General features: G+C 39.7%; 1 protein-coding gene across 1 annotated transcript in view; it reads right to left on the bottom strand.

The window, feature by feature from the left end:
* Positions 1-23,975, bottom strand: part of ghrhrb (growth hormone releasing hormone receptor b) — a 41,834-nt gene extending 17,859 nt beyond the window's left edge. Inside the window, exons 1-3 of the mRNA XM_038715045.1 lie at positions 23,434-23,975; positions 15,320-15,428; positions 4,388-4,495 (exon numbers count right to left, since the gene is read on the bottom strand). Of these exons, the coding sequence (XP_038570973.1) occupies positions 4,388-4,495; positions 15,320-15,428; positions 23,434-23,535 (319 nt within the window). The 5' untranslated portion in view covers positions 23,536-23,975. The remainder of the gene's footprint in view (positions 1-4,387; positions 4,496-15,319; positions 15,429-23,433) is intronic.
* Positions 23,976-24,534: the final 559 nt, after the last annotated feature.

Raw genomic sequence — 24,534 nt, 5'->3', positions numbered from 1 at the left:
CAACAGCAACCTCCGCCTGCTGGTCCATCGACACAAAGTATACGCTTGACTTTCACGGAAGAGCTGCTGTGTGTTTTTTCTTCTTTTTCTTTCCTTCTCATTGCTATTGGAAATCAGTCAAGTGCATCAATTGCAGGCATATGATCCCACATACTGAACATGCTCTCTGCGGCTACTGACTCTTCTGTGAAAAGTAATTCAGCTTTCTGCTGGAGGAGTTAGGGCTTCAACTCCTGTCATTGGTTTGTTTTCAGAAAGTGTACGAGTGCAGTCTAAAAATGCTAGTGCCTGAACAATACCGGCTTCAATATTCAACCCTGACTCCTGTAGTCAGTCAGGTTTTGGCAATAAAGTAAGGACTTTTTTTCTGTATTGAACTAAGACCATGATATTTCCTTAACCTTAACCCAGTGCTGCCAACATAACCATAAAAAAGCTGATTAATGCTGTAGTGGCTAATAACAGATATTCTATTACAAGATCTAGTATTTTGTCAGGAATCAAATTAAATATGTTGTCTGTCAGTGAACAGTTTACTGATATATTCAGTGTCAATATTTTTTGCATTTAAGTTAGCAAAATAGCAAACGTAATCCATTGTGATTCCTTCAAGACATATTTGTTGTTGCAAATTAGTTGTATTTAAAATGTAATGTCAAGGAGATTGGGTAGCAATATTTGAGAGTTTAACAATACCATGATATGACATATGAAGTCATTTATTTCCCCAGACATAAACACATAATATTAACAAACATGTTGCTAAAGATCCCTTTTGTTTGGTTATAACAATTATCTAGTGATTTCCTGAAGTCAAGCCAGCACACAGACTGTTTTCTTCATGTATTTAGTTATTTAATTCATTAAAGAGACACAGGATTGTCACAGAGCTGAATTGAAAATTTGCATGGAACTCCTGTGTTTGTCTTTGCGTGGATAATCATACAGATTACATATTTTTGGTGTATATTCTTATGTTTGACTAGATGAATAACATTTTTACTGCCTCTTTTCCCACTCCTCTACATTTCCACTGGGTCTGTTTGTGACAACATGCTGATTTTTCTGCCATCGTTCATCTCCTAAATGTCCAGAAACACAGTATCTCAGTTGCATCTGTTTCTTACAGTCAGCCATTGATACACAAGAGATTCTGAGCATATTTTTGTTTTCTTTAGACCAGCCAGCTGGATGAGACAGGGCTTGGGAGAAGGTATGGGTCATGTAAACAGTCAGTAGAGCAGCGCTCTCTTTAGCCAAGTTCAGACATACTGTAGGTCCACGTGATCTGCAGAGAAAAACCTCTCGTCTCCATAAACCTCTCAGTGAAAGTATAACACTGGTGCTTAGAGATATCTAAATATAACCAGGTCACTTTGCTGAGCTGTAAACTGAAAGATCAACTGAATGGTCACACTCTTTTCTCGAGTTTCACAAACCTTGTTCTACAAGCAAAAGTCATCATGGCCTTTATTAAATTTTGGTTTATTTTATTTCACCTATATTTGACCAGGTAAGCTGATTGAGAACAAATTCTCATTTGCAAGATGCAGTACAGTGTGTGGTATTTGTAGTTACACATTTAAAACACACAAATACAAATGCAAAAATACAAAATTCAGGTGAAGTCCATTCACAGAGGTAGGTCAGTTGGTCTGGGAAAAGAATTGTAATTGAGCATTAAGGCCTGCAGTCTGAACGTAGCTGAATTAGAGAATAGGCTAGTTATAACCGTCAATTTGCCTGGGAATAAACAAAAGGTGTCGGCAGACAGGTTTGTGGGTGGTGGAGGCGGAGGAGGATAGAGTAGAGATTTGAAAGTGGAAAATAATTTCCTTGAGTCAGTGGCACTGCTAATTTGGTCATTATACAACGCAGTTTTGGCAGCACTAATGCTGGTTGAGAAGGAGGATAGGAGGATTTCTTAGCCCTTAAGGTCGGCAAGGTCTTTCATTTTTCACCATTTTCTTTCAGCAACTCTGAGATCTGTGCTATGGATAGTATTAGTCAGCCACGGGTGGGACTGGTTCGGACAAGCAAGCCTGGTGGAAAGAAGACGCAGGCTTCAAGATGTTTTTGTGCTGGTTGAGGGCGGTCAGGTCTGGTGTGAACCAGAGGAAATCACTTTTGAAGAACAACAATGCATTGGCTACTGAGAGGATGAGACCCTGTTTTTAGATTTTTGGTTGTACCTAGAAAGTTTATTGATAATTTGTGTCAGATTGAGTGCATCAAGTTTAGAATGTAAAGTGGCAGGGGTATTAAGCATTTCCCAGTTGAAGTCTCCTAGCAGTAAGAACTCTGAGGATAAGTGGGGGGTCGATCAGTTCGTATTTGATGTCCAGGCCACTGCTCGGTGCTGCTGTTTCTGCAACTCCTAGCCCTTTAGTAGTTCTATCTAGATGGAAAAAGTTGTAGTTAGGGATTGTTATTGATAGACTTCCTAAACCAGGATTCACAAACAGTTAAGATATCAGGGTTGGCTGAGAGTGCAAGGGCAGTATATAAATTCAATTTAGAGAGCAGACTTCTAATGTTAATGTGCATGAAGCCAAGACTTTTTTACAGTTACAGAAGTCAGCAAATGAAAGCACCTGGGGAGTAGGCACAGCACTAAGAGCTAAAGGGCTTTGATCTAGCTCTACGTCTCTTGAGAAATAGAGGAGGAGGAGTGAGATAAGTATGCGACCAAGTATAGATTCAGCGCCGTGTGGGCAGCCAGCGATATGGCAGAATGGGTGTTAAGTAAGTATTGAGTGACAGAAATGGAGGTTTTGTCTCTCGAAATTAATTAAACCAAAATTCTGACATTGTGAGGGGTGGGGCAAGAGGGTTCTCTGTATGGTAGTGAAGAGGGCTAAGGAATCTACAGGGAAGGGAAACAGTTAAGACTAGTAAGAACATACAAACTATAGTAACAGCAAACAAGGCATGTTGAAATACCTTATAATGGCTAGAGATAAAGAGAGAGTTTATTGAAGAGAGTGCTTTGTATGTGCATGGAGCAGGTTTCCAGCCTGAGGACTAGTTGATAAATAAGCAATACTGTAATAATGTACTGTGCTACGAAGGTGTCCTCCTGGCGGGCAATGCACTGCACTGAGATTTCCCCCAGGCAGATGGATCCCATCTGCACAGCACAGCCAGGTACAGTAGCATGAGCACAGTAGTGGTGGTCGCTAACAGTGGCTTGTTAACTAGCTGCCAGTTGGAGGAGACAGGGATCTACTGTAAAATAATAAGTCCATTTCACAACGGGTAATGCAGGTTGTTCCATTGTTGAGTCAAGCACTGGACACGGCAAACTGTTGAGGGGCTTTACTCACTCTATACGCAGGCCATACAGTGACACCTACTGGTGAGGAGGCAGTGACAGTAACAGTATACAGCATACACATCCATACCAAATGTCTGCGTTTGTTAACACAACACAGGTTTCAGGGAAGTATCCACAATACACAGAGAAGTCCTTGATAATAGTCACCAACCAATACGGGCATAGCTAGAAAGAAGAACACCAGCTACTCACACAAGACAAACACACACACATCTTCGCCACCATGCCATCTTGGAGTAGTAACAGTTGTTGCTACCTTAAGACAGAGTATTGGCTGACAACATCAATGAAGGGAATACAGTATAGGCATAAGCAGTGTTGAGAATATTGCTTAAGGGGTTCTGTTGATAACAAGGAAAGGTAAGACAGGTCTATCTTAGAGTAATGTAGCTGACCCCGTAAGTGTTTTCTGACCTTCTAGCTCTAGGTATTTCTCAATGTAACTGTCCTAGTTAGGGAGACAACAGTTAGATTGACAAGGTAGAGACAGTAGCTCAGGCGTCAGGCTAGCAGATATCAGTGTTCTCTGGGAATCTTACAAGGTTAAGTCCAACAAGAATGTTTACAAGAACTCACTAACTCAGATTAGAGTATAACTCATGGGTAGTGATAGATTCCAATATGACAAAGCATCGGAGTCTAAACATCAGATAGATTAGTTGTTCTAAGTTAAGGCCAGCAAAAGATGACCTAATAGGGAAACCTACAGGCACTTGGGAGAATACAGAAACATAAAAAGGAACCAAACGATGGTATCCTTCAGATTTGGTGTTGACATTTGACGTGTTCACGTGTTGTATGCTGGCACTGTATCTCCTCAGCCGGGCTCAATAAACCATGCTAAGTCTTCATCAGTCTCCGAAACTTCCTCACACCTGAGCCTGGCTCACAATATTTCTTTGAGGATAAAAGAACACAAGACAAAACTCATTTTCATTTCTTTCAAAGGCCCCGTGGAGACTGTAAACAGCTTCTTAATGCATCTATGCCTTTCGTGGCTGTGCTTTGAAATCTTACCCAGGTATGTGAAACGTAAGTTGAGTGATTTACCTTGATTATTAGCAAACAGCTGGGAGACGTTGGCACAAGAGACGCTGACCACCTGTCCCACCTCAGCATGATACCAACAACGAATATCATCCCACTCAGTTGGACAACCTGAGACATGAAGACAACATTTATCACACATTAGTTTCACTGATAGCTCACAGTACAGGTAGAGAGTCAAAGTAGTTAAATAGAATGTACTGTATTAAATATGGTCGGACATATTTTGTTTCTACAAATAGATGATAGATGTTATTTGTTCTGAGAAGAGGGAAAGTAATGGTAAATGGACTGTACTTATTTAGCGCTGTTCTAATCTTCTAACCACTCAAAGCTTTTTACATCAACTTGCATGTCACATTCACCCCTTTCGTACACAATAATATACTGATGAAGTGGATGCCATGCAACGTGCCAACTGCTCATCAGAAAGGAACTAACCATTCGCACACACACACACAAACACTGACGGTACAGCCTTCAGGAGAAATTTGGGGGATCAGTATCCTGCCCAAGGACATTTCAATTTCAATATGTATATAATAACTGCAGGAGCGAACCACCGACCTTCTGATTAATGGGCGATACGCTCTATCTGCTGAGCCACACCCTCGTTAGCCACAGCCACCCGTTAATGTACTTAACAGAGTTTTTTTCAGTCAAGTATTTGTGAAGTTAAATCAATGTGAACCACAATAAATCACCATCTTATCAAGCCATTTCTGTCAACTATTGAGACTTATAACAACTTGTTTTAATAACACTTGTAAACTCTGTACTATTTCAAACTCTCTGTGGAACAGTCTTGCTTCAAATGTTTTAGGTATGTGTGTCAATACCTCCAAACCAAAACGAATAAGGCAGGAGGTTGTATCAGACTCAACAAAAGGAACTCCTTAAACAAGTTGATTTGCATCGGGAAATTATCATCCCCATGGGCCAAATATTCACCTGTTTTAAGAAAATGACAATTACAGAGAAAAATTACTTGATAAGAAGTTTTTTAATTTTGAAGAATATTTTCAGGCTTTTGATCTAATCCTGACTATAGACAGAGAGCTGGACCTTTCCTTTCTCTTTATGCAGCGGCAGCACACTTAAAATTCAATCAAAGAGCTACTTGTTTGACCACTTCTTAAAGCTACAGTACTTGCAATGTTAAGTAGTGATTCTGTTAGGACTTTGGTTTTGTGCTCATGTTTTTCATGTGTTTAGTCTGTCATGGTTTGGGGTTTTGTGTTTTTCTTTGTAGCCTTGTTTATTCTTTTGTTCATGTTTAGTTGTCTTAGTACCTGTCTTGTATCTTAGTTTTTTCCCCCCTGTATTTTGGTTTTGTGTCTTAGTTCATGTCTTTGTATTTATTCCTGGTTCTGTGTTTGTAATATTGTGGTCTTGTCTGCTTTGTGTTGTTTTATCCTAGCTTTAGTGTGTTGCTTATTTGGTTTCAGTTTATTTGTATTATTTAGTTTTCTCTCTTCTAAGGGTTGGTTTGTGTTCTCTGTCTGGTGATTGTTTATTTGACAGTGTTTAGTCTTGCGTACTTGTTTCCTGTTATGTTTAGTTTGTGTTTTGGTGTTTGTTTGGTGTTTCTACATTTTGGTCTGGTCCTGTCTGCTCCCTTCATTTGGTGTCACCTGCTTGCTTGTGTTCTGTCTAATTAGCTCATGTCCTCCACCTGGTCTTGGTCCCACCCTGCTCGTTACCTGGTGTTGCATGTTCTGTTCAGTCTTTGTTAAGTCCTCGTCTGCTGTTGAGTGTAATGCCTTGCTCTGTTCTCCGTGTTTTTGGATATTACCCTGTGGATTGTACTTTGTTCCTTGTTTTCTTGGTTTACCCTGTGGATTATGTTTTGGTTTGGAGTTTCCTTTGTTTGGATTTTTGCCGCTGTGCTCCCAGCGTAAGCCTGCTTTGTTTGTTTTAATAAATCCCTGGTTTGAACTGCGTCCTCCTCGTCTATGTCTGCGTTTGGGCCCACACTGCAGTTTACCTGCTGCACTCAGCCATCCACGACAGATTCACATTCACATATCTACTTAAGAACCATTTTATCACTATAGAAACTCATACAGTTAATATAATAAGTCACCTGACTGTTGCTTGACTAATTTTATAAGAGGTTTCCCCAAGTCTGGGAAAATGAAGGGGTGTTTGATTTGGTGACGTCCTCAGCCCTCCTCTCTGCCCACGCTTTGTCTCTGCTGTTCCCCTCGCATGGCTAACAAGCTCTCCTTGCAGCCTCCGTCGCTTAGAACGAGGGAGGTGTGAAGAGGGGGAAGAGAACAGTAATGAGGAGCCTGTCTCTCTCCGCCACCACTACGCCTCATACATCAAAGTTGCTTGGTCCTATGTCAATTAAAACAGCAGCGCGCAGAGACACACCACCACTCATTCATAATAAAACACAGCTTTTGGCTACAGCTGGAGGTTCTCCTGCCAAAGCTGTGATGAGGCAAACAACTTGCTGGATAAATGTGACTTTGAACTCTCCTTTTTAGAACATTTTCTCTTGCATCTTCGATATTGTTTGCACACTAACACCAAGCTGCTGATGACATTTTCATCATCTGCATCAATTGAAAATGGCACTTTAAGGGCTGTTATTGTAAATGCCCTAATGGCTCTTCAAGTAACGAAAAGCCACTCTGTGTGTTCATAGACTGTGACAGTATGAAAGGACAGGGTGCTTTTCTTTGAATCACAGTGTGAAAGGATCTCTGCAAGTGACAACAGTAAGGTCCTTCATTAGGTGCTAATGAAAGTAAAGCTTGTGACACCCTGACAGGATGAAACAGTGGATGAATAGACTAGTGCTTTTTTTTAAGTATTAAAGGATCTTTCTGTCTTGTTCTTTTCATATTTTTAATAAATCTCCGCTCCTGGATCTCAGTTATCCTGTTAATGTCGGTGGTCTGTGTCACTGTTATTTAATGTTCACTATCATCATCATTATGTTCACACATGCATGAACAGCTCATCGACACACACCTTCACACATTATAACAGAACTCTTCCAAAGGCATATGGCAGCAAAGTAACAACAGATCCCCCAAACAAACAGAAAGATAAGAACTCTCTTTGGCACCGTGTCGGAATAATGGAAAACTGGAAAGCGTTTATTACTTGGTGTTTACACATTTTTCCACAATTATACACTAGTCACACCATATAAATTTAGACCAGTTTTGCTATTTCAAGAGGTTATCCATTGAAAATAGATCATTTTATTTTTTATTGTTAATGTGTTAATGTGTGTGATAACAGGATAATTTTCTCGTGATCTCGACATAACAAAACAGTAGACTTGTAGTCATGGGGTTGTGTGTTTGATCCTCACGGACGACCAACTTTTTCTCTACAAATAAGTTCTTATGAAGAGACTGTTTCACATACTCACAATAAAGCACATATTGGACTATGCGCAGTCGAGCGATTGGTCCACATCCATCAATAAAAAGGACTTAATTTCCCCATCATTTCCAGGCAGAGGGAATTCCTGTGCTTCTCATTCAGGGGAATCCATTTAATGTTACACATTTGCCTGACGTCTGATGGTTTGTTATCTCAAGATCACAAGATAATTATCCCGTTATCACAGGAAAACGGAGTAAATATTTGAATCGATGGCCATTTAGGGCTTCCATACAAAACATTTGCAATGTTACATTTGGGCTGTGTCCGTAATCATCCACTACTCACTATATAGCGGACTATAAAGTGAGCTCGCTATTTTGTAGTGCTATCAGAATGGTGAGAATTATTACAACCTATATAGTCCACTCAAAATATCCCACAATGCATTTTGAAAATTAGTGTACAACTGATGGTCACCAGCCAAGCCCTATGTACCATAATGCATTGCGCTGAAAACAGGCAACCGACAGATTGTCCGACAGCAATGACGTAATTAACAGCGCAGAGGTAATGATCGCAGTAGTGTCCGAAAGTGTTGCTTTCATTTTACGGGTGAGCTCACTATATAGTCCACTAAATACAACTCACTAGATAGGGAGTAGTGAATGAGTGGTGGTTTCGGACACAGCCTTGTTGTATGAAAAAGCCAAGGGGGTAAGCCAGAGTTGTAACAGTGAAGCTGACAATAGCCTGCATGGAGGGTTACATGTAGGCCCAAAAATGATGGCCAAACCCTGTGTATGCAGCTACCAGAATTATAGTGTTTCTGCCGTTGCTCTGAGTCACTAAACCACGCTAATGCTGCGCGATCATGCGCAGTAGACACTGGTGCCAACAGGAAGAAGCCCAGTAGTGGTATTTCATGGGACCGGAACTGGCATCATTGTTCTCCATTCAAATCCACTGGGTGGCTTTGTTCAGTAATTTACTGTCTATGGAAAAAGCTGATACTTTAGCAAGCTAACTGTCGTGCAGTACATTAAGGCCTCCTACATTAATGTTGCCAAATAATGTAATCCTTTGGTGTTACCTTTTAAAACATAATTGGCAAAATAACAATAGAAAAAAAATGAACATATCATCTTGAAGACAGGATTGCAAATCCCGCAGAGGTCCCACAACATTTTTAGTTGAACAAGCACACGCAGCCTCATTAGAGATGCTTAGAAGACTTGACTCTCATGGCCATGACTGGTATACGAGACAGCATTAACAAGAGCAACACTTCATTGTGTGTTTAATGCTTGAAGCACAGCTGCCATCAAATTTGATTTGTTGGATTATCTTTCCGAGGCAGGTAAACAAAGTCAAATCTGACCGGTGAATGTCATGTATTTCCTCTTTGACTGCATGGCCATATCGCAGTATTTTGTTCCTCCTCTGGCTACAACTCTCCCTCCCACTCTTCACTTTCCAGTGTTTTCATGGTTCAATCGTCTTCTGTTTTTCATGTACATTGCTGCTGCTGTAGTATTTTTACAAATATTACAGGAGGAAAGGTTCCATTGGGATCTGTATACTACAATTTCCCCCCTTTCAATAAAGAATTTTATGTGATAAGGGAGAAGCAGAGGTGGACAGAGAAGGCGAGGTGGAAGAAGTGACAGGGGGGAGATATTCAGAAGGGCAAAGAGCTAGACCAGAAATTCAGTGTTTGTGTAGGTTTAAGATAGGTAGATAGGTAGGTTTAAAACAAAGATACTCCCTGGATCTCTTTTATTTAACCTCCCTCCTGCTCCACAAACTCAAACCGTACAATCCCCCATTACCACATAACACTGATAATCCAGGCAAAACTGAATGTTGAATCTTCATCCAATAAATAGCTAAAGAAATGTCCACATTTTGGTGAAACATTTATTACAAATTATCTGGAACTGGATGCTGCAGACGGAAAGGAGTGAAAATTTATAATGTTTTCCTCTAAGATGATAAGTTGCATGTGTACACCAATGCTTTCAAACTCAAATTACACTAGGGCCACGCAGTTCTCTTCTAGGTGGTCCACTTGAGCACCTAGCTGTAGACATGCTGTTTATCATGGTTAACATTACTGTTTATCAGCTCTAAATATCTTTAAGATATATATATATATATATATATATATATATATATATACACACACACACAACACACACACACACACACACTGTGTGTGTGTGTTTGTATATATATATATATATAAAATGAATTTGGGCATCCGGTCGTTACCAGATAACTGCAATGTCCTTGGTTTGATTCCGGCTATCATACCCTTCTTTCTCTCCCCACGTTTCCTGTCTCTCTACTGTCTCTATCCAATAAACAAAAATATTCTATTTTGTTCAACCAGCAGTCCAAAATCTAAAGACACTAGATTTACAATCATATAAAACAGAAAAGCAGCAAATCCTCAGATTTAAGAAGCTGAAACCTTTGAAAATTTACCATTTTTGTTTGATGGATTACTTAAAGATTGTTGTTGATTAATTTATTTGTTGATATGTTTATAGACCAATCATTTCTGTGACAAACTTTGCTGTGTTACTTTCCACCTCTGGTATTTTCTCTGTGTAATTACTTGTGAAAATGAAAATAACAAGGGACCACAAAGACACAGAGAGGGCAGGACATTCAGGTGTGTACTGATCTGTGGAAATGCCAACCGTGGTGTCAGCCAGCCATCTCACACATACATTCATGCGGCTGGCTGTTGTTCACTGTGAGTCTAATTACAAGTTTCTGTTGAAAAGGGAGAAGACTGTTGTCTCTCTTTACTCCTGCATTGCGTCCTCATTTCCTCTGTCACTAACTAAATAAATAACCCAAAGTAGACGAGACATCTGCCCTCTCTCCCTCTTTCTACTGGACAGTTGTTGAGGAATCAGGAAAGAGAAAAAGGGCACAAAGTGAAAGTGAGGTGTGTTTTTACCTGTTTTGGTGCTGTTTTACTGTCTGTCTTTTTACATATTACAGACAAAGCTAACCACACTAACAACTGTGTGTATCTATTAGTTGCCCCTACATGTGCAGTCTTTTGCAACATTGCCATTACGAAGCCTCACAATTTCATCACAATCACCCTTCGTCTCCACTCATCATCCCCATCCATCTGTTTGTCCCTCATTTAGTCACACCTGATAGATTCTTCCCCTCTTCATGAATTAGACTGAAAGGATTTGCAGGTGAATCGTGTTCCCAAACGCACCTGTTTGACCTCATATTGAAATGAACAACTATGTCTCTTGCATTGAGTTAAACAAGCTTAGCTAGTCTCAGAATGTGCTCGATAATCAAAAGTAGAATTAGTCAAATTATCAAATGGTCCCTTTTAACTAAGTTATCCCTATGGGAATAAACTAAATTTACTGGGATTGTGGAGAGCATTGGATTGTCATGCTTACAAAATGTCAAAATAGTTTGTGTTGCTTTTCCCCAGTTGGAGAAACATCTTTGCCTGGTGTCATGAAATAAATACAAATTCAACATGTCCATGATTTCATTCTTTCAAAGCTTGACAGGTGTATTGGGGAAAACAAAGTTTTTTTGTATAAAAGATGTACTTATATATGCTCTCGAATTGATCATCTGTGTGCCAAACAGGGGCAGCGCCACAAAGACATGCAAAACAACCACAAACTTACAACAATATCCAGTGTCAACTAAACACTAAAGTTCATCTTTGTTTTTCAACCAATAGCAACATGTGAGACGCAAAGTGACCACAAAGAGATAGCAAAACAACTACAAATGAATAGTAGCTATTTGATATAGTTTCATATTAGAATACTTACATTTATTTATTTTATTAATTTATTACACTGAATAAACTATGTAACTACTGATTGCATAGTTTTTTTTTTAACAACCAGGGCTTTAAATGTGAATCACACATATTTTTACTTATGGTGTCCTGGTCTGCCTCCAAATTCAAAGGCTTCTAAACTCGCCCCTGTGCACAAATTTGTAATCTTGATTTTGCTAATTCATTGCACAAATTATACAAATGAGCAGAACATAATGTCAAACAACATTTGACATTTTAAAACATCCCTTAAATGTTGTAAAATGTCAAATATAACACATCCTAATTGTCAAAAACAAAAGTATATCTCTGTCCAAAATCAAACCAACCTGTGTTAAACTCCAGCTCATTTAGATTAGATTTTCCATGGCCTGACAACTTTCACTGTTTATTTAGCACTACATTAGACTACATGGCTATGCACACAACTGATAACTGCGCTTCTGAAACACCAAACTGTATAAAAACAAGAGTAGAGAGGAAAATTGTCTTTTGATTCTATTCATTTTACTTCACTTCACTTACCCACCACATAGATCTCTTTTGAACTGACATGCTCTAATGCCCAGGCCACACCGCCTACCTGAGCAGCGCAGTGCGGAACCACTTTTCATTTCACGTTAACAGGTTAGATCAGCCACGCGTCTGCAGCAGCACCTCATCTAGAGATTTCATGTGGTTATTATTTATTTTGTTCAATAGAGCACACACACACACACACACACACTTCTAAACCTTTTTCTGCCTAAACTAAATATAAATGAAATGTATTCTGAAATTAAACATTCTAATATTGATTTCCATTATCAAAGGCAAACTTAATGTAAGATAGGGCTGGCAGTAGCAGCGACTTGTCTGTGTGGACACTACATTTGCGAGCCACGGCAGTTCACAGGCACAGGTAGAAGTAGGAAGTGTAGCCTAATTCTATGTTGCTATCTTTAATGTGGATTAGTTTTCCATTGTTTTACTGTTTCTTTCTAGTTTCTGTGAAGACGCATGTAAACGTCTGAGGATGTATGAATAGAGTGGTGCTTCCTGTCAGCAGGTGAGTTTGAAACAGATAGATGTTAACGTCTATGAAGATTCTCAGTCATCCAGGTCATAGTTATCCAACGAAGGTTAAAATCAAGGGCAACTGAACTTGGTTGAAGATACTGGAAGACGTTTCGTCCCTCATCCAAAGGACTTCTTCAGTTCTGACTGACTGGCAGGGAAACTCAGCTATTTAACCTCAGTGGGGTCGTTATCCCGGGTCATCGATACCGCTGGTTCGTTAGTGTTCCTTGTTGCTGTGACGACAGTCGTTACAGTCGTTGAGACTACCTGTGGCCAAGACTGAACGACCATCGTTGGTATCTTCACCTGAGGCCAATAGGTTACGTTTGTTGAGTTTCCTGGGAAGTGATGAAAGGACAGCATTGTAAGTGGGGGATAAGTGGTGGCGTAGACCCCCTCCCCTGTTCAATGACGGCTTCTCAACCCTGGTGTAGATGCTTCCTTGACACCTCTTTCAAACCATCCATCTTCTCTGTCTAAAATGTGCACCTGGTGGTCCTCAAACGAGTGTCCTCTGTCCTTCAGATGTAAGTAGACTGCAGAGTCTTGACCTGAGTAGCTGAGTTTCCCTGCCAGTCAGTCAGAACTGAAGAAGTCCTTTGGATGAGGGACGAAACGTCTTCCAGTATCTTCAACCAAGTCCAGTTGCCCTTTATTTTAACCTTCGTTGGTCATGTTAACGTTTAGAAAGAGAGGCATGTTCCAGCCTCTACTAGTTTCTCATTCAACTAAAATGGACTTTGTACTTCAACAACCTGCATGAAAATGCTAAACAAATGGAGCATAGCATTAAAGTCACAGTTGCATTCGTTGCTTCATGATTCACCAGTAGCTAATTTTTCTGCTGCTTCACTACTAGCTGACTATCAACGTCCAATCCTATTCATGGAGGTGCACAGTGTGGACATTTTAACCCGACGCTTCTTACTATCACTCTGCTGAGACGCTCAGACCAACAGCGTTAGCTGCAGAAGCTCTTTCCACCCCAACTTTATGCTTTATGGCACTGATTTAACAAAGATTAAATGTTTGTGTGTGTCCATTACTTCTCCCAGAATCTGTTTTTGCTGCTTGGATTTTTTCAGAGCTCCCACATCTATATAAATAAAGATTTGAGCGCTTCGATGCTTGTGTTTGTATTTGGTGGGCTGGCTAAGAGACTGGGCCAAACAGGAGCAGTTGGGACTGTTTCTTCTTCTTCAGAGTTCAAATTTCTGAAAGCTGACTGGAGAAGTGAAGCAGTGCCTCAGTCTACGTCAGTGTTCGGCCTTGAAGCAGCGTGCCGCTTCAAATGCTAATTGTCATGTCTTTGCTAGGGATGCTCACAGGAAAGGGTGACAAATGATGCAATTAATCCTGAGTGACACCAGCTGTGTCAGTCACAGGCGAGCAGACGAGGAGTGCCAGAGCTTACTTGCCTGGAATGAACCTGTCGCATAACTTGAAACACTTCAAAACAAAGAGAATTCATATTTCCGGTGTAATCAATATGCTTTAATACCGAATTTGAGATGGAAAACGTCCTCGTGAAGGACAAGCTGTTCCAGTGGCTGACTTTTTTTTTCTGAGGCACTGAAGGGAGGATAATGGATGAATCTCCTCTGCTTCAGTTAGCTCACCTTATACCTGAGCCGCAGACATGAAACAGGTTGACCAATCAGCTCCTTTAATCCAGACATCTCCTCGCTTGATTAGTTCCCTTGATTGTTTGGGCTGCTCTGCCACATGAAAGATTGTAATTTGATAACAGGAAGCAAATGTGCTCGCCATGCTGTTGATTACAGATCCGCAACAATCAGCTGCAGTGAGCTTTACATGCAGGTGTGGAGGATGCATGGATTATGTTCAGTATATATATATATATATATATATAATGTACTGTAAGATTCTGATCTCTCATGAAAGCAAACATTTCTGAAGTATTTCTGATGTATAATATAATGTGTAACAGGATGACAAGGGAACCTTTCAGCCCAGAATGATTCTAAGTGAAATGTAAAAATCTTCTGCATCCCTGTGACATTTGAATTTGTCCAGTACTGTAAAATTCACTGTCCATCAAACTCAAACCTTAGAACCTTTTTAAATTTAATCCTAAATGTCTTGACATGACTCACTGAGGACCGCTTCTGATGGCAACCAATTGAAATGGCCTACACTGAGAGAGTGATTTCTAATTCTAATGTGTTTTGTGTGTTTTATTCAGGGGTGTAAAGACTGTTTTCCAAGAGTAAAAATCAGGATGGAGTGAGTAAATGGACTGCATTTATCTAGTGCTTTTCAAGTCTACCGACCACTCAAAGCACTTTACAACTCATGCCAACATTCAGACATTCATAAAATACACCAAAAAAACACCATAAAAATGACTCAAGTACAGAGAATGGAGAAAATGGTTCACCTTTGTACACACACGTTTTGGTTTTGTCACACTGTCCTGACTCAAATTAATTCTCTGGAGGGTTATCCTGACCTACACCATAACCACTACATACCCAAAACCAACCTTTTCTCTAACCTTAGTCAAAGTTTAATTCTATTCTTTACTTTAAAACCAATCTTAAGACTAAAGGTTAACCTTGTGGGCACAATGTTTGTCCCCAAATGTAGCATGTGGGAAGAGTCCCACTTCCCACTTTGTAAGTATGTGTTTAAATCAGTGTTAAATAAAAGACACAGACCTGTCTTGGCGGAGTGGTTGTTCTCCTCCCGTTTGAGGATCTGGTTGCATTCTTCCTGAGCCTTCATGAGCTGGACCACCACGGCGCAGTCTGGGTGGATGGCCTCTGTCTAAGAACAGATAATGGCAGAGTTGAGTTGCACTAATTATGATACAAGGTTTAGCAGGGAGCTACGTTAGCGGTGTTTACACTGACATGACACATGTCTGCAGGAATCACCGGATGAAAGACGTCTCAGCCAAACGTGACGCAACAATATTAATGTAAGACTTAAATATTTTATACAACAATACAACCTACAGTCCACTATTTAGGATGAGATTAACGAATAAATTAAAGTCTTGTGACACAAGTTAGCTAATTTAAATACAATTTAACAAAAATACCAAGAAACTATGACCAATATAAACAAGTACCTTTTACTTTCATTTGGTTGATACATAAGTAAGACAGGCACTATTTTTAAGAGCTGCCCAAAGCTGTTAAAATATTGAATGAATTAATCATTTTTAGTGTTCAACATTCACCCTGTCTGAACTCTCTGTGCTACTATTCATCACATTATCATGCCACTAAAGTCTGTTTAGAACACAGCCATCCAGTAGTACTTTATGTAGCTTCACACATTAAGATCAACACACTAATGCATGGAAAATCAGATACACTTTGGTAGCTGGCACATAATTCACCTTTTGCAAGTGTGGCTGATTCACAAATTCAGCTACTGTTAAAGCATCTAAATGATTCAGCAAAATATTGCTTTATAAGCATTCACACTAAACAACCAAATGAAAACAGGGATTCAAACATAATGCAGAATACAGAAAGTTGTGCATTTCATCAAGTGATCACTTAAAAATGTATTCAACAGAATAATGGAGGCAACCTGTGCTTTGGGCGTTTGGGAGTTTTGTATTTTCTGTTTTTTTACAGAGGTCACCAGGGGTCTGTTCAGTGACACAAACAGCTATTTAATGCAGAAAGGGCATTTAAGTGACATTGTGATTGCATTAAAAGGTTTAAAACCCTTTTATGATCAATGTTGTTTAATAGATAGATAGCAAGTAAGCAGTTTGAGTATCAATGTGTCCATTACTGACGTATTGATCTGTCCATCTTTTAACGTTTTGCTCTGTCTGTCCAATGTTTATGTGAGTTTAATCTAATACACATCGTTGCCCTACCTTTCACCCCACTTGAAAACCCAGAGGGTGTTAGCGGTTCCCCTCTAGTGATGAACCTCTATACGGTAATCAGCACTCCTGACAGCTGAAACGTGGGAGTTCAGTGACTTCCTCTTAAAATCCTGACATCTACTGTCAAAGCTCCTCTGCCTTGTTGCCCTGCTTTTCGCGCCTTCTGAAGAACATGAAGAGGAGGAGGACAGAAACGTACAGAAATGTATAATCCTATAATAATCCAAGAAGGTTGTATAAATTCACATATGCCAAGAAAATATAGATTCCAGGAGTATCTCCACCCTGCAGTCAAATTATTTTTGTGCAATCATGTCACAAATCTGTTTTGCTGTCATTGGAGAACTAAACCCTATAATTGCTTTGAAGGCTTGTAAGGGCTTTCTGTGTGGAGTTTGCATGTTCTCCCTGTGTCTGCGTGTGTTTTCTCAGGGTGCTCCAGTTTTCCCCACCATCAAAAACATGTTAGGCAGGTTCTCCAGTCATGGCATCTCAATCTGGAGTTTGTCCCCGTGGCTGTCCCTTCAAGCGATGGGTTGAATGCAGAGGATGAATTTCGCAACGTGTATGTGACAATAAAGTACGTTCTTGTTCTTCTCTAAGTGATTTCGGTGAATGTGCTTGCTTTAAATGTGTGGCCCATCACAGGTAGAACACCTGCCTGTTGGTTGAACATATGGAGACGCTGCAGGTGAGCGTGACATTTGACCTTATCCTCTCACAGTGCTGCAGTGTCCAGGATTAACGCAAGAGGAGATGCTCACTGCTCACGCTGAACAGAACACCACCTGGTCTGTTGCAGGGTATCTTTCCCTATAGCTGTCAAGTTATTGCTGTCTGACTGTCAATATGTGTGTGTCCACAGTGTGTATATGTGTTTTTCCTTCATTGAACCAGTTGTTGAGATACTACTGACGTAAATAGGAGTTCTTTCTTGTTCTGGGAGTCTCTGAGTCAAAACTAAGCAAAAAGAAAGAGAAAAAGAGAATTATTTGATCAAATAAAATGTCCCTCTGTCTTATTTCAACCCTGTCTTCTAAAAATAACATTTATGTACTATAAATTGTTTTGACAAATATGTTCAAACAAAGCTCAGTAACTGCACCTACGAAAAAGGTTTGCATCCTTGGTCCCAGACGTGGTTGGGTTTAGACTTCTAAAACACTTTGAGGTGAAGTTAGGGGAAGTTTTGTGATTTTTTTTTTTTGTGATTATGCTCAAAATTATTATCTCAAAATGCTAATGAAGTGGGTGGAGTTGGCCGTCTTGTCAATAATACAGCGCACATCCCTGCAGCATGGACATATTTTAACCTTTGCCGAAGGAGGACATTTTTTCTTGAGATAACAAGAAAAGGCCGAGGTTGCTGACCTTTCAACATGTTGGATGGGTGGATTTTAGCCATGCTAGTGGCATGTTACTAAGAATGTCAATGTTGGTCTGTCGGCGGGTCCCACAGTTGGATAAATCCCCCAGTTTCCTACACAACACAGACCTACAAAGCTTGGATTAGACTGTATCAGCAAAATGAATGCCTCCCTATTTTCCAGCAGTTCTAAATGAAATACACTCATTTTCTATTTTAAAGATTATCTGATAAATCCGCAGTACCCCCTAAACACATGTGAAAAGGCTAAATATTTATACAATTTATTTAAACTGGGTGGCCCATAAACTCATCATCTAACCATTAATAGTTTATACAGCAGCAACAAATGCCTCTGTGTAGCTGGAAAAAATGTATCTGGCAGCACAGCCTCACCATGACACAGTCATATCAACCCTGCAGGTTTATGGAACAAACCTCGTTTATACAAGCAAGATAGTAGCACAGCTTGCTGTCTTATGAAGCAACACAATGTGTAATTTTACAGTTTAGTGATGTGCAGAGAATCCGATGAGGTGCAGAGCACGGCAGATGTTTTCCCAAGACGCAGAATATTAAATCAGATTGGGGTGTGTGTGTGTGTGTGTGTTGGAGGATGGAGGGGTGGCATTTGAGGATGCCCTGTAATTATTGTAACCCTCGATCTTAAATGGCAACAGTTTAGGTGGTTGCAATGTAATTTAAATTCAATCAGTGTCTTAACTGGGTGATTACAGTTGCCTCTGGCCAAGCTACCATCATTTTATATTTCACAGTAACACAAAGGACAGGTAATCACCAGGTCTCTGGTGCCATTAGAGAGTGTGTGTGTGTGTGTGTGTCCCTTTTTAATGTTTTCAATATACCTCTTACCTCCAGTCAAGTAATTATTAGTATTCCTTCTCATTTCTATGCTGATGATACGCAGGTACATTGAATCCATCAGACCTCCTACAGCAAACTAGAAAGTTTCCCATATCCACTTAATTATCTCAACATCTACCTGATAGATTGACACAAACTCTTGTGCAGACATTCATGTTTCTCAGATGATGATTTTGAATGACGTTGGTGATCACCTGACTTCTCCTGTAGAGTCACCATAATGTTCACATTTGAAGCTTTAAGTGAAATTTCTCAACAACTGTTAGATGGATTACCATTAAATTTGGCTCAGACATTCATGTCCCCTTCAGGATGAATTGTAATGAATGTTATGATCCTTATGATTTTTCAATTAAAAAAACGAATGACATTCCCCTCAGCAGACTAAGATGGTGAGCATGGTAAACACTATACCCGCTATCTGTCCTTGCACAGCTTCACAGAGCTTTTAGGATGGCTGTAGACTCTTAGTGTTGTTGAGTTGTGCCCCTTTGAAGGGAGCAGCTTCGTGTGTTCCTTTGCCACAGCTTGCATGTTGTATGTGTATTAGTTGTAAGCAGTTCCACCAAAGAGTCATTTTTATCTTTGTCCAAATTTATCATTTGAAGAATTAATGATTAGATAAAGCAATTTATAAATGTATGCAACATAACTCTTGTCTTTTTCCTATGCCAAAACTCAACTGCACTACACAACTCCCCCTCCCTGACTCCTGCCTGTGATGCCTCATGGGTGTTTTTGGTTATTTCTGTCTTTTGGGTTGATGTGGTGTGTTGGTCTGTCTGTGTTCTCCCTCTCTCCATTTATGGTTGCGGGTGGTTTCCTTTGGCTCGCCTCGCTTGGCCCAATGCACACCTGTCTGCTATCAGCCATCAGCGCACCTGGTCTGCATCTACTCCACACTACAAGAAACCAGTGCTGATAATTCCTTCAGCCAGTACGTAAGGTGCTGCGTTTCAGCTTTGCAGCTTAAAGTCTAGTTGCCTATAGTTACTTGCTCATCGTGCCTGCCTGCATAACTAACGTAGGCATACTCTGCCTTCAGAATCACCGGCTACCTGACTTCCTCTCCAGCCGGCTGAGCTCTGTCTGATATCTTCCCCATTACCCCAGCCACTCACTCTAGCCAGCCACCATCTCATCTCACCTGCCTGTTCTTTCAATAAAAGACTTTAATTACAAACCTGCCAGTCTCAAGTCTACTCTTGAGTTCTACCTCAATCTCTGACATCAACTACCACAAAAACAACCCTTTCAATAAATCGATCTCCCTTCAAATGTATCTGAACTTTTTTTTGCAGCATAACCTAGTCAACCTTAACTGTCAGCTTAGGAGCATCTCTTAAAATTGCATCATTATTTTCATTTCCAGAAACCCTACCTGACATTGTTTCTAGAAACAGGATTACTGTGGCTCATTATTTGCCCCAAAAATCAATTAACTGCCTTCCGTTTGAACAAAATACAGCCACCAGGAAAGGTAACTCAGTGAATCTAGAAACACTGGAGCACATTTCCTCCACTTTGACCTTTCTGCACTGGTCACCTGTGGCATTTAGGATTGATTTTAAGGTTTTTAGGGCTTGTTTTTAAGGCAGAGACACGAGTTGCCTCAGGCTGGAGACAGTAATTTGACGTCAGGGCTCAAAAGCTCTGGAATAGTCTCCTAAAATCAGTAGAGAAACCTGAGTGTCCTTCCATTAAATGTGTATAAAGGTGAATGTAATTACATACATTCAGTTAAGTACTGTACTTCAGTAGATGAGGTACTTTAGTATTATCATTTTTGCTTTATGCACATTTGAGGACAATTTTACAGATTAGGGTATGTATACAGTTGCCCCACCTCCCATCAAATATAACAGTATCTCACACGGGCAATGTTATTTATGTACTCAAATGTGCCATGTTTACATTCAGTGCCAAATGATAGACATGCCAAGAGCATGCCAAACCACCAGGCGGTGATATGACCCTTACCGTAAAGCCAGGTTGGCCAATCACAGCCTAATAAAATCGTAAACATAACAGGCAGTTGTGTCAGTGCCAAATCTTTCGTCAAAAACGCCTGCCGGATCCGTTCTGCACATGCACAAAAGTGAGTCAAAAAGGTCACCGCAAATCTGCCTATTCAAAATGATCTAACTAAATCTTTCAAATCAAGATAACAAAATGTTTTTTTAATCAGTAGGATACAATGTCAAACAAGATCAAGACAAATGACATATTTTAGGAGTATACGTGTGCACAATAAATCATTTCTGCCATGATAAATTAATTTACAGTGATACAGCAGGTTAATGCATTAGACGTCCCCCCTGCTGTCATTGATAACAAAAGTGATCTATTGTGAAAACACAGAGAGAATAGAATGAGCACCTTCAGTCTTGATATCAATCAGAATTGCAGCAGAGTCTGAAGGAAGTAGCTAATAAAGGATGGGACAACTCATCATTAGTCTTTAGGATGGTAAATGGACTGTGTATATATTATATAATACCTTTCTAGTCTTCTAACTGCTCAAAGAGCTTTTTCAATACATGTCACATTCAGCCCATTCACACACATTATTACACTGTAGTACAAGTAGTGATGTGCGGATCGATCCTAAAGTATCAATATTTCTGATACCAACTTTTCCTGGTCTAGGATCGATACTTATATAAAAGGATCGATATCTAAACTCAGTCATTTGGAGTGAGTATGTGTTTTCTCATAAGTATCTTACTGTCACCAGGATGGTCTAATTATACTCGGAACTACTTTTCCTTCCGCTTGTCAAAGTCATGCTTGCACTATGGCTCTGTGACAGAGCCCTTCACATTTACATTTCCCACCATTGAATACTGACTCTGGCTGACTGTAAAAACAGTCACGTCTGGCTGTATTTTAGCTGTGAAGGTAATAATGTTGCTCTGTGTAATGTGTGCACAAAGACAGTGAAATACTTTGGCAATACCGCAAATGTCACTAAACATCTGAGATTAAGGCTGTTACAATAACAGGATAATGTTATGAAGCGGCAGTTCTGAGCAGGATATTTTCATTATAATTAAAGAATACATCTGTCGTTTGATGTCTTGTCATTATGCAGCTATTATTTTGAATTGGTAAGGCTACGGCCTACTCCCTTATTTCTCTCAAACACAGAAACGGGAGGGGGAGGTCACATTAAACTAGACATAAAATATGTAAAAAGTATCGGTACCTGCAATACCAGCCTGGGTATTACTTGGTATCGGACAGGAATTAAGTGGTATCACACATCACTAATGCAAAGTGCAGAATGCACATCAGAAAGGTACTAATCATTCACATACATTCATACATTGATGATGCAGCCTTCAGGAGACAATATCTTGCCCAAGGACACTTCGACATGCAGATTGGAGGAGCAAACCACAGCCTTCTGATTAGTCTGCGACCTGCTCTACCTCCTGCCCCTCAGGACCAGGAAACATATGTCACAAAATCAAATCCTCCATCATAATTTGGACTCTGATGAACCCACAGATGAACACACAGCATTCAATCCAAGTTCAAACGAGGATAAAAAAAATAATAAAAATAGAATAAGAATATTCTTCACCCTGAATTGTCTTCAAAGTATGAAATTCAAACTGGGCATACGTGCATATGCACAAGGAGAAAATATTCATGATTTCTCTTTGCTGTTGTCTTTCTGGAGCCAAAGGCAGCAGAGTCAAGTGAGTGTCCAGTGTTAATGGAGCCACAGAGGACCCCACTGGATCTTTTCTTTTATTTATTGAATATTTATTTGAGGTACGGCTATGTGTGCAGTTTTTCATCACTGGTTGGTCCTGTTGAAAGCTCAATGTTTCTCTCGATTCATGTTTCATTTATCAAATGTTATGACTTTTCTTATTAGGGCAGCAAAAAATAGCAAAACGCAAAAGTCAAGCTGATTTGGCAAAAGTCTGGAATATCAAACCACCACACAGAATAGCCAATAATGAGGTTCAATATAAAACATCCATCATTAAATCATGTGATCATCAGGGACTTGACATCACTCATGACACATTAGTCATCCAACAGGTAATTATTATTATCATGTCAGACAACATGGGGCAGCTTTTAAAAGCATTTCCACCTTTAAAAACATTTTTAACTTTGGCATAGATGTGCAATAAGTTAAACGCGACAACTTTATTTTTCGGGAACTGAATCTGCAACTCACCAACACAATAAAATATATCGAAATCTATATCTAAATTATAAAAATAGTAGGCTACACAATTGTTTAAAAATGCTTATGGGATTAAATCTATAACAGTTATATAATCTATCTGAAACCCTTCTCCTTTTTATTCCACCATGAACCCTAAAGGAGGACATAGAATACAAGAATGAAGGAAATGACAAGTAAACAAACAAATATTTGTTATATATTATATTTTTCTGGTTGTCAAAGCTAAGACAAAATAATATGTAATAATACTTGTCACCTTGATCTCCTATCAGATCTTTAAAATGTAGACTATTCATGCAGGGCCAAGCAAAAAAGCTCTTTTTCAAAAATAAAATCAGTCTTAACCAGAACACGTAGGCTACATTATCTTGTTCATTATCATTATCACGTGTTATCATAAACCTCATCATGCCAATCCTGAAGATAATAGCCATAATGTTGCGAGTGAACTCACCGATTCCCACACCACCAGCTGCAGGAACAGACCCAAGTGAAGTAATGTGGCCATCCATTTCAACCACGAGCTTCCAGAGATGAACATACTGTGTAATAACATTTTTAAGGTTTGTTCACTTTGCACTGCGCAGAAAAAAAGTAAAAATATATGTCCAGGGACAATATCAGTCTTCGAGAATAAGAAATTATTTCCTTATTAAATTTCCAGACCTGGAAACAATCCATGAACTGAGCCGCCTGTTGGCTGTTTGCCGATATGAATGTTGTCCGGTGCTGGAGAAAGTCCGCATTACGCGCGGAGGAGAACCATGGGGACTCGACTGAGCCAAACAAGGTGCGCTGCTCCCTGAAAAGGCAGAGAGGGAGCGGAGCGCAAAGACGCAGCAGCGGCGCAGAACAGAGCGCTGACACATGAGAGAGGAGAGGATCTGGAGTAAATCTTTACCTGCGCGCACAGCACGTACCTATGTTTACATTTCGACAGCATCATTTCCACTGTATCGTGTATGCAGATTACATTCCCAACTGAACTGCCTGTGCATAGGGCCACTGCAATTCAGCAATGTGCAATATGAGAAATATGTCAGGTGCTAATAAAAGGTTTGGTTACTGTATTGCTTCACATTGTTTTACAGATATAGTAATCCACACACTTTGTATTGTTTATTTGTATATTTAGATAAAATGTTTTAGCTCAGACTTTTTTAACTTTTAATTGTTTGTTAGGTAGGAATGCACCATCAGGAATGCAAAAAATGTTGTTGTACTCTGTGCAATGACAATGAAGGACTCTGAATTTGCTCTAAATTATACAAGGTTGTTTGCTTCATACAGCAGAAGGCTGCATAACACCACATAATTTGTAGTTCCTTCTTGCTACCCACACAACATAATTAAGTGTATATTAAAATATGGTAACAAATAGGTCTAAATAAAAGAAATATATACATACATGTGAAGAACATTCAGCAGTGCATTTTTTGAATTTCCATCTGAAGTGAATGTAAACAGCAGCAACAAGATGACGATAATATGATTTCATATTCCAATAAAAAGTCTGATATTTGGGAAACAGTCCATCTTGACTGCGTTTGAACAC

The sequence above is a fragment of the Micropterus salmoides genome, unplaced genomic scaffold (genome assembly GCF_014851395.1).
Source record: "Micropterus salmoides isolate LMB-PRFRI ecotype aquatic unplaced genomic scaffold, ASM1485139v1 Ms_hic_scaffold_13, whole genome shotgun sequence".
In the NCBI taxonomy this organism is placed as follows: Eukaryota; Metazoa; Chordata; class Actinopteri; order Centrarchiformes; family Centrarchidae; genus Micropterus; species Micropterus salmoides.
Note: the sequence above shows the minus strand (reverse complement) of the source record. Positions and strands in the feature narration are given on the sequence as shown.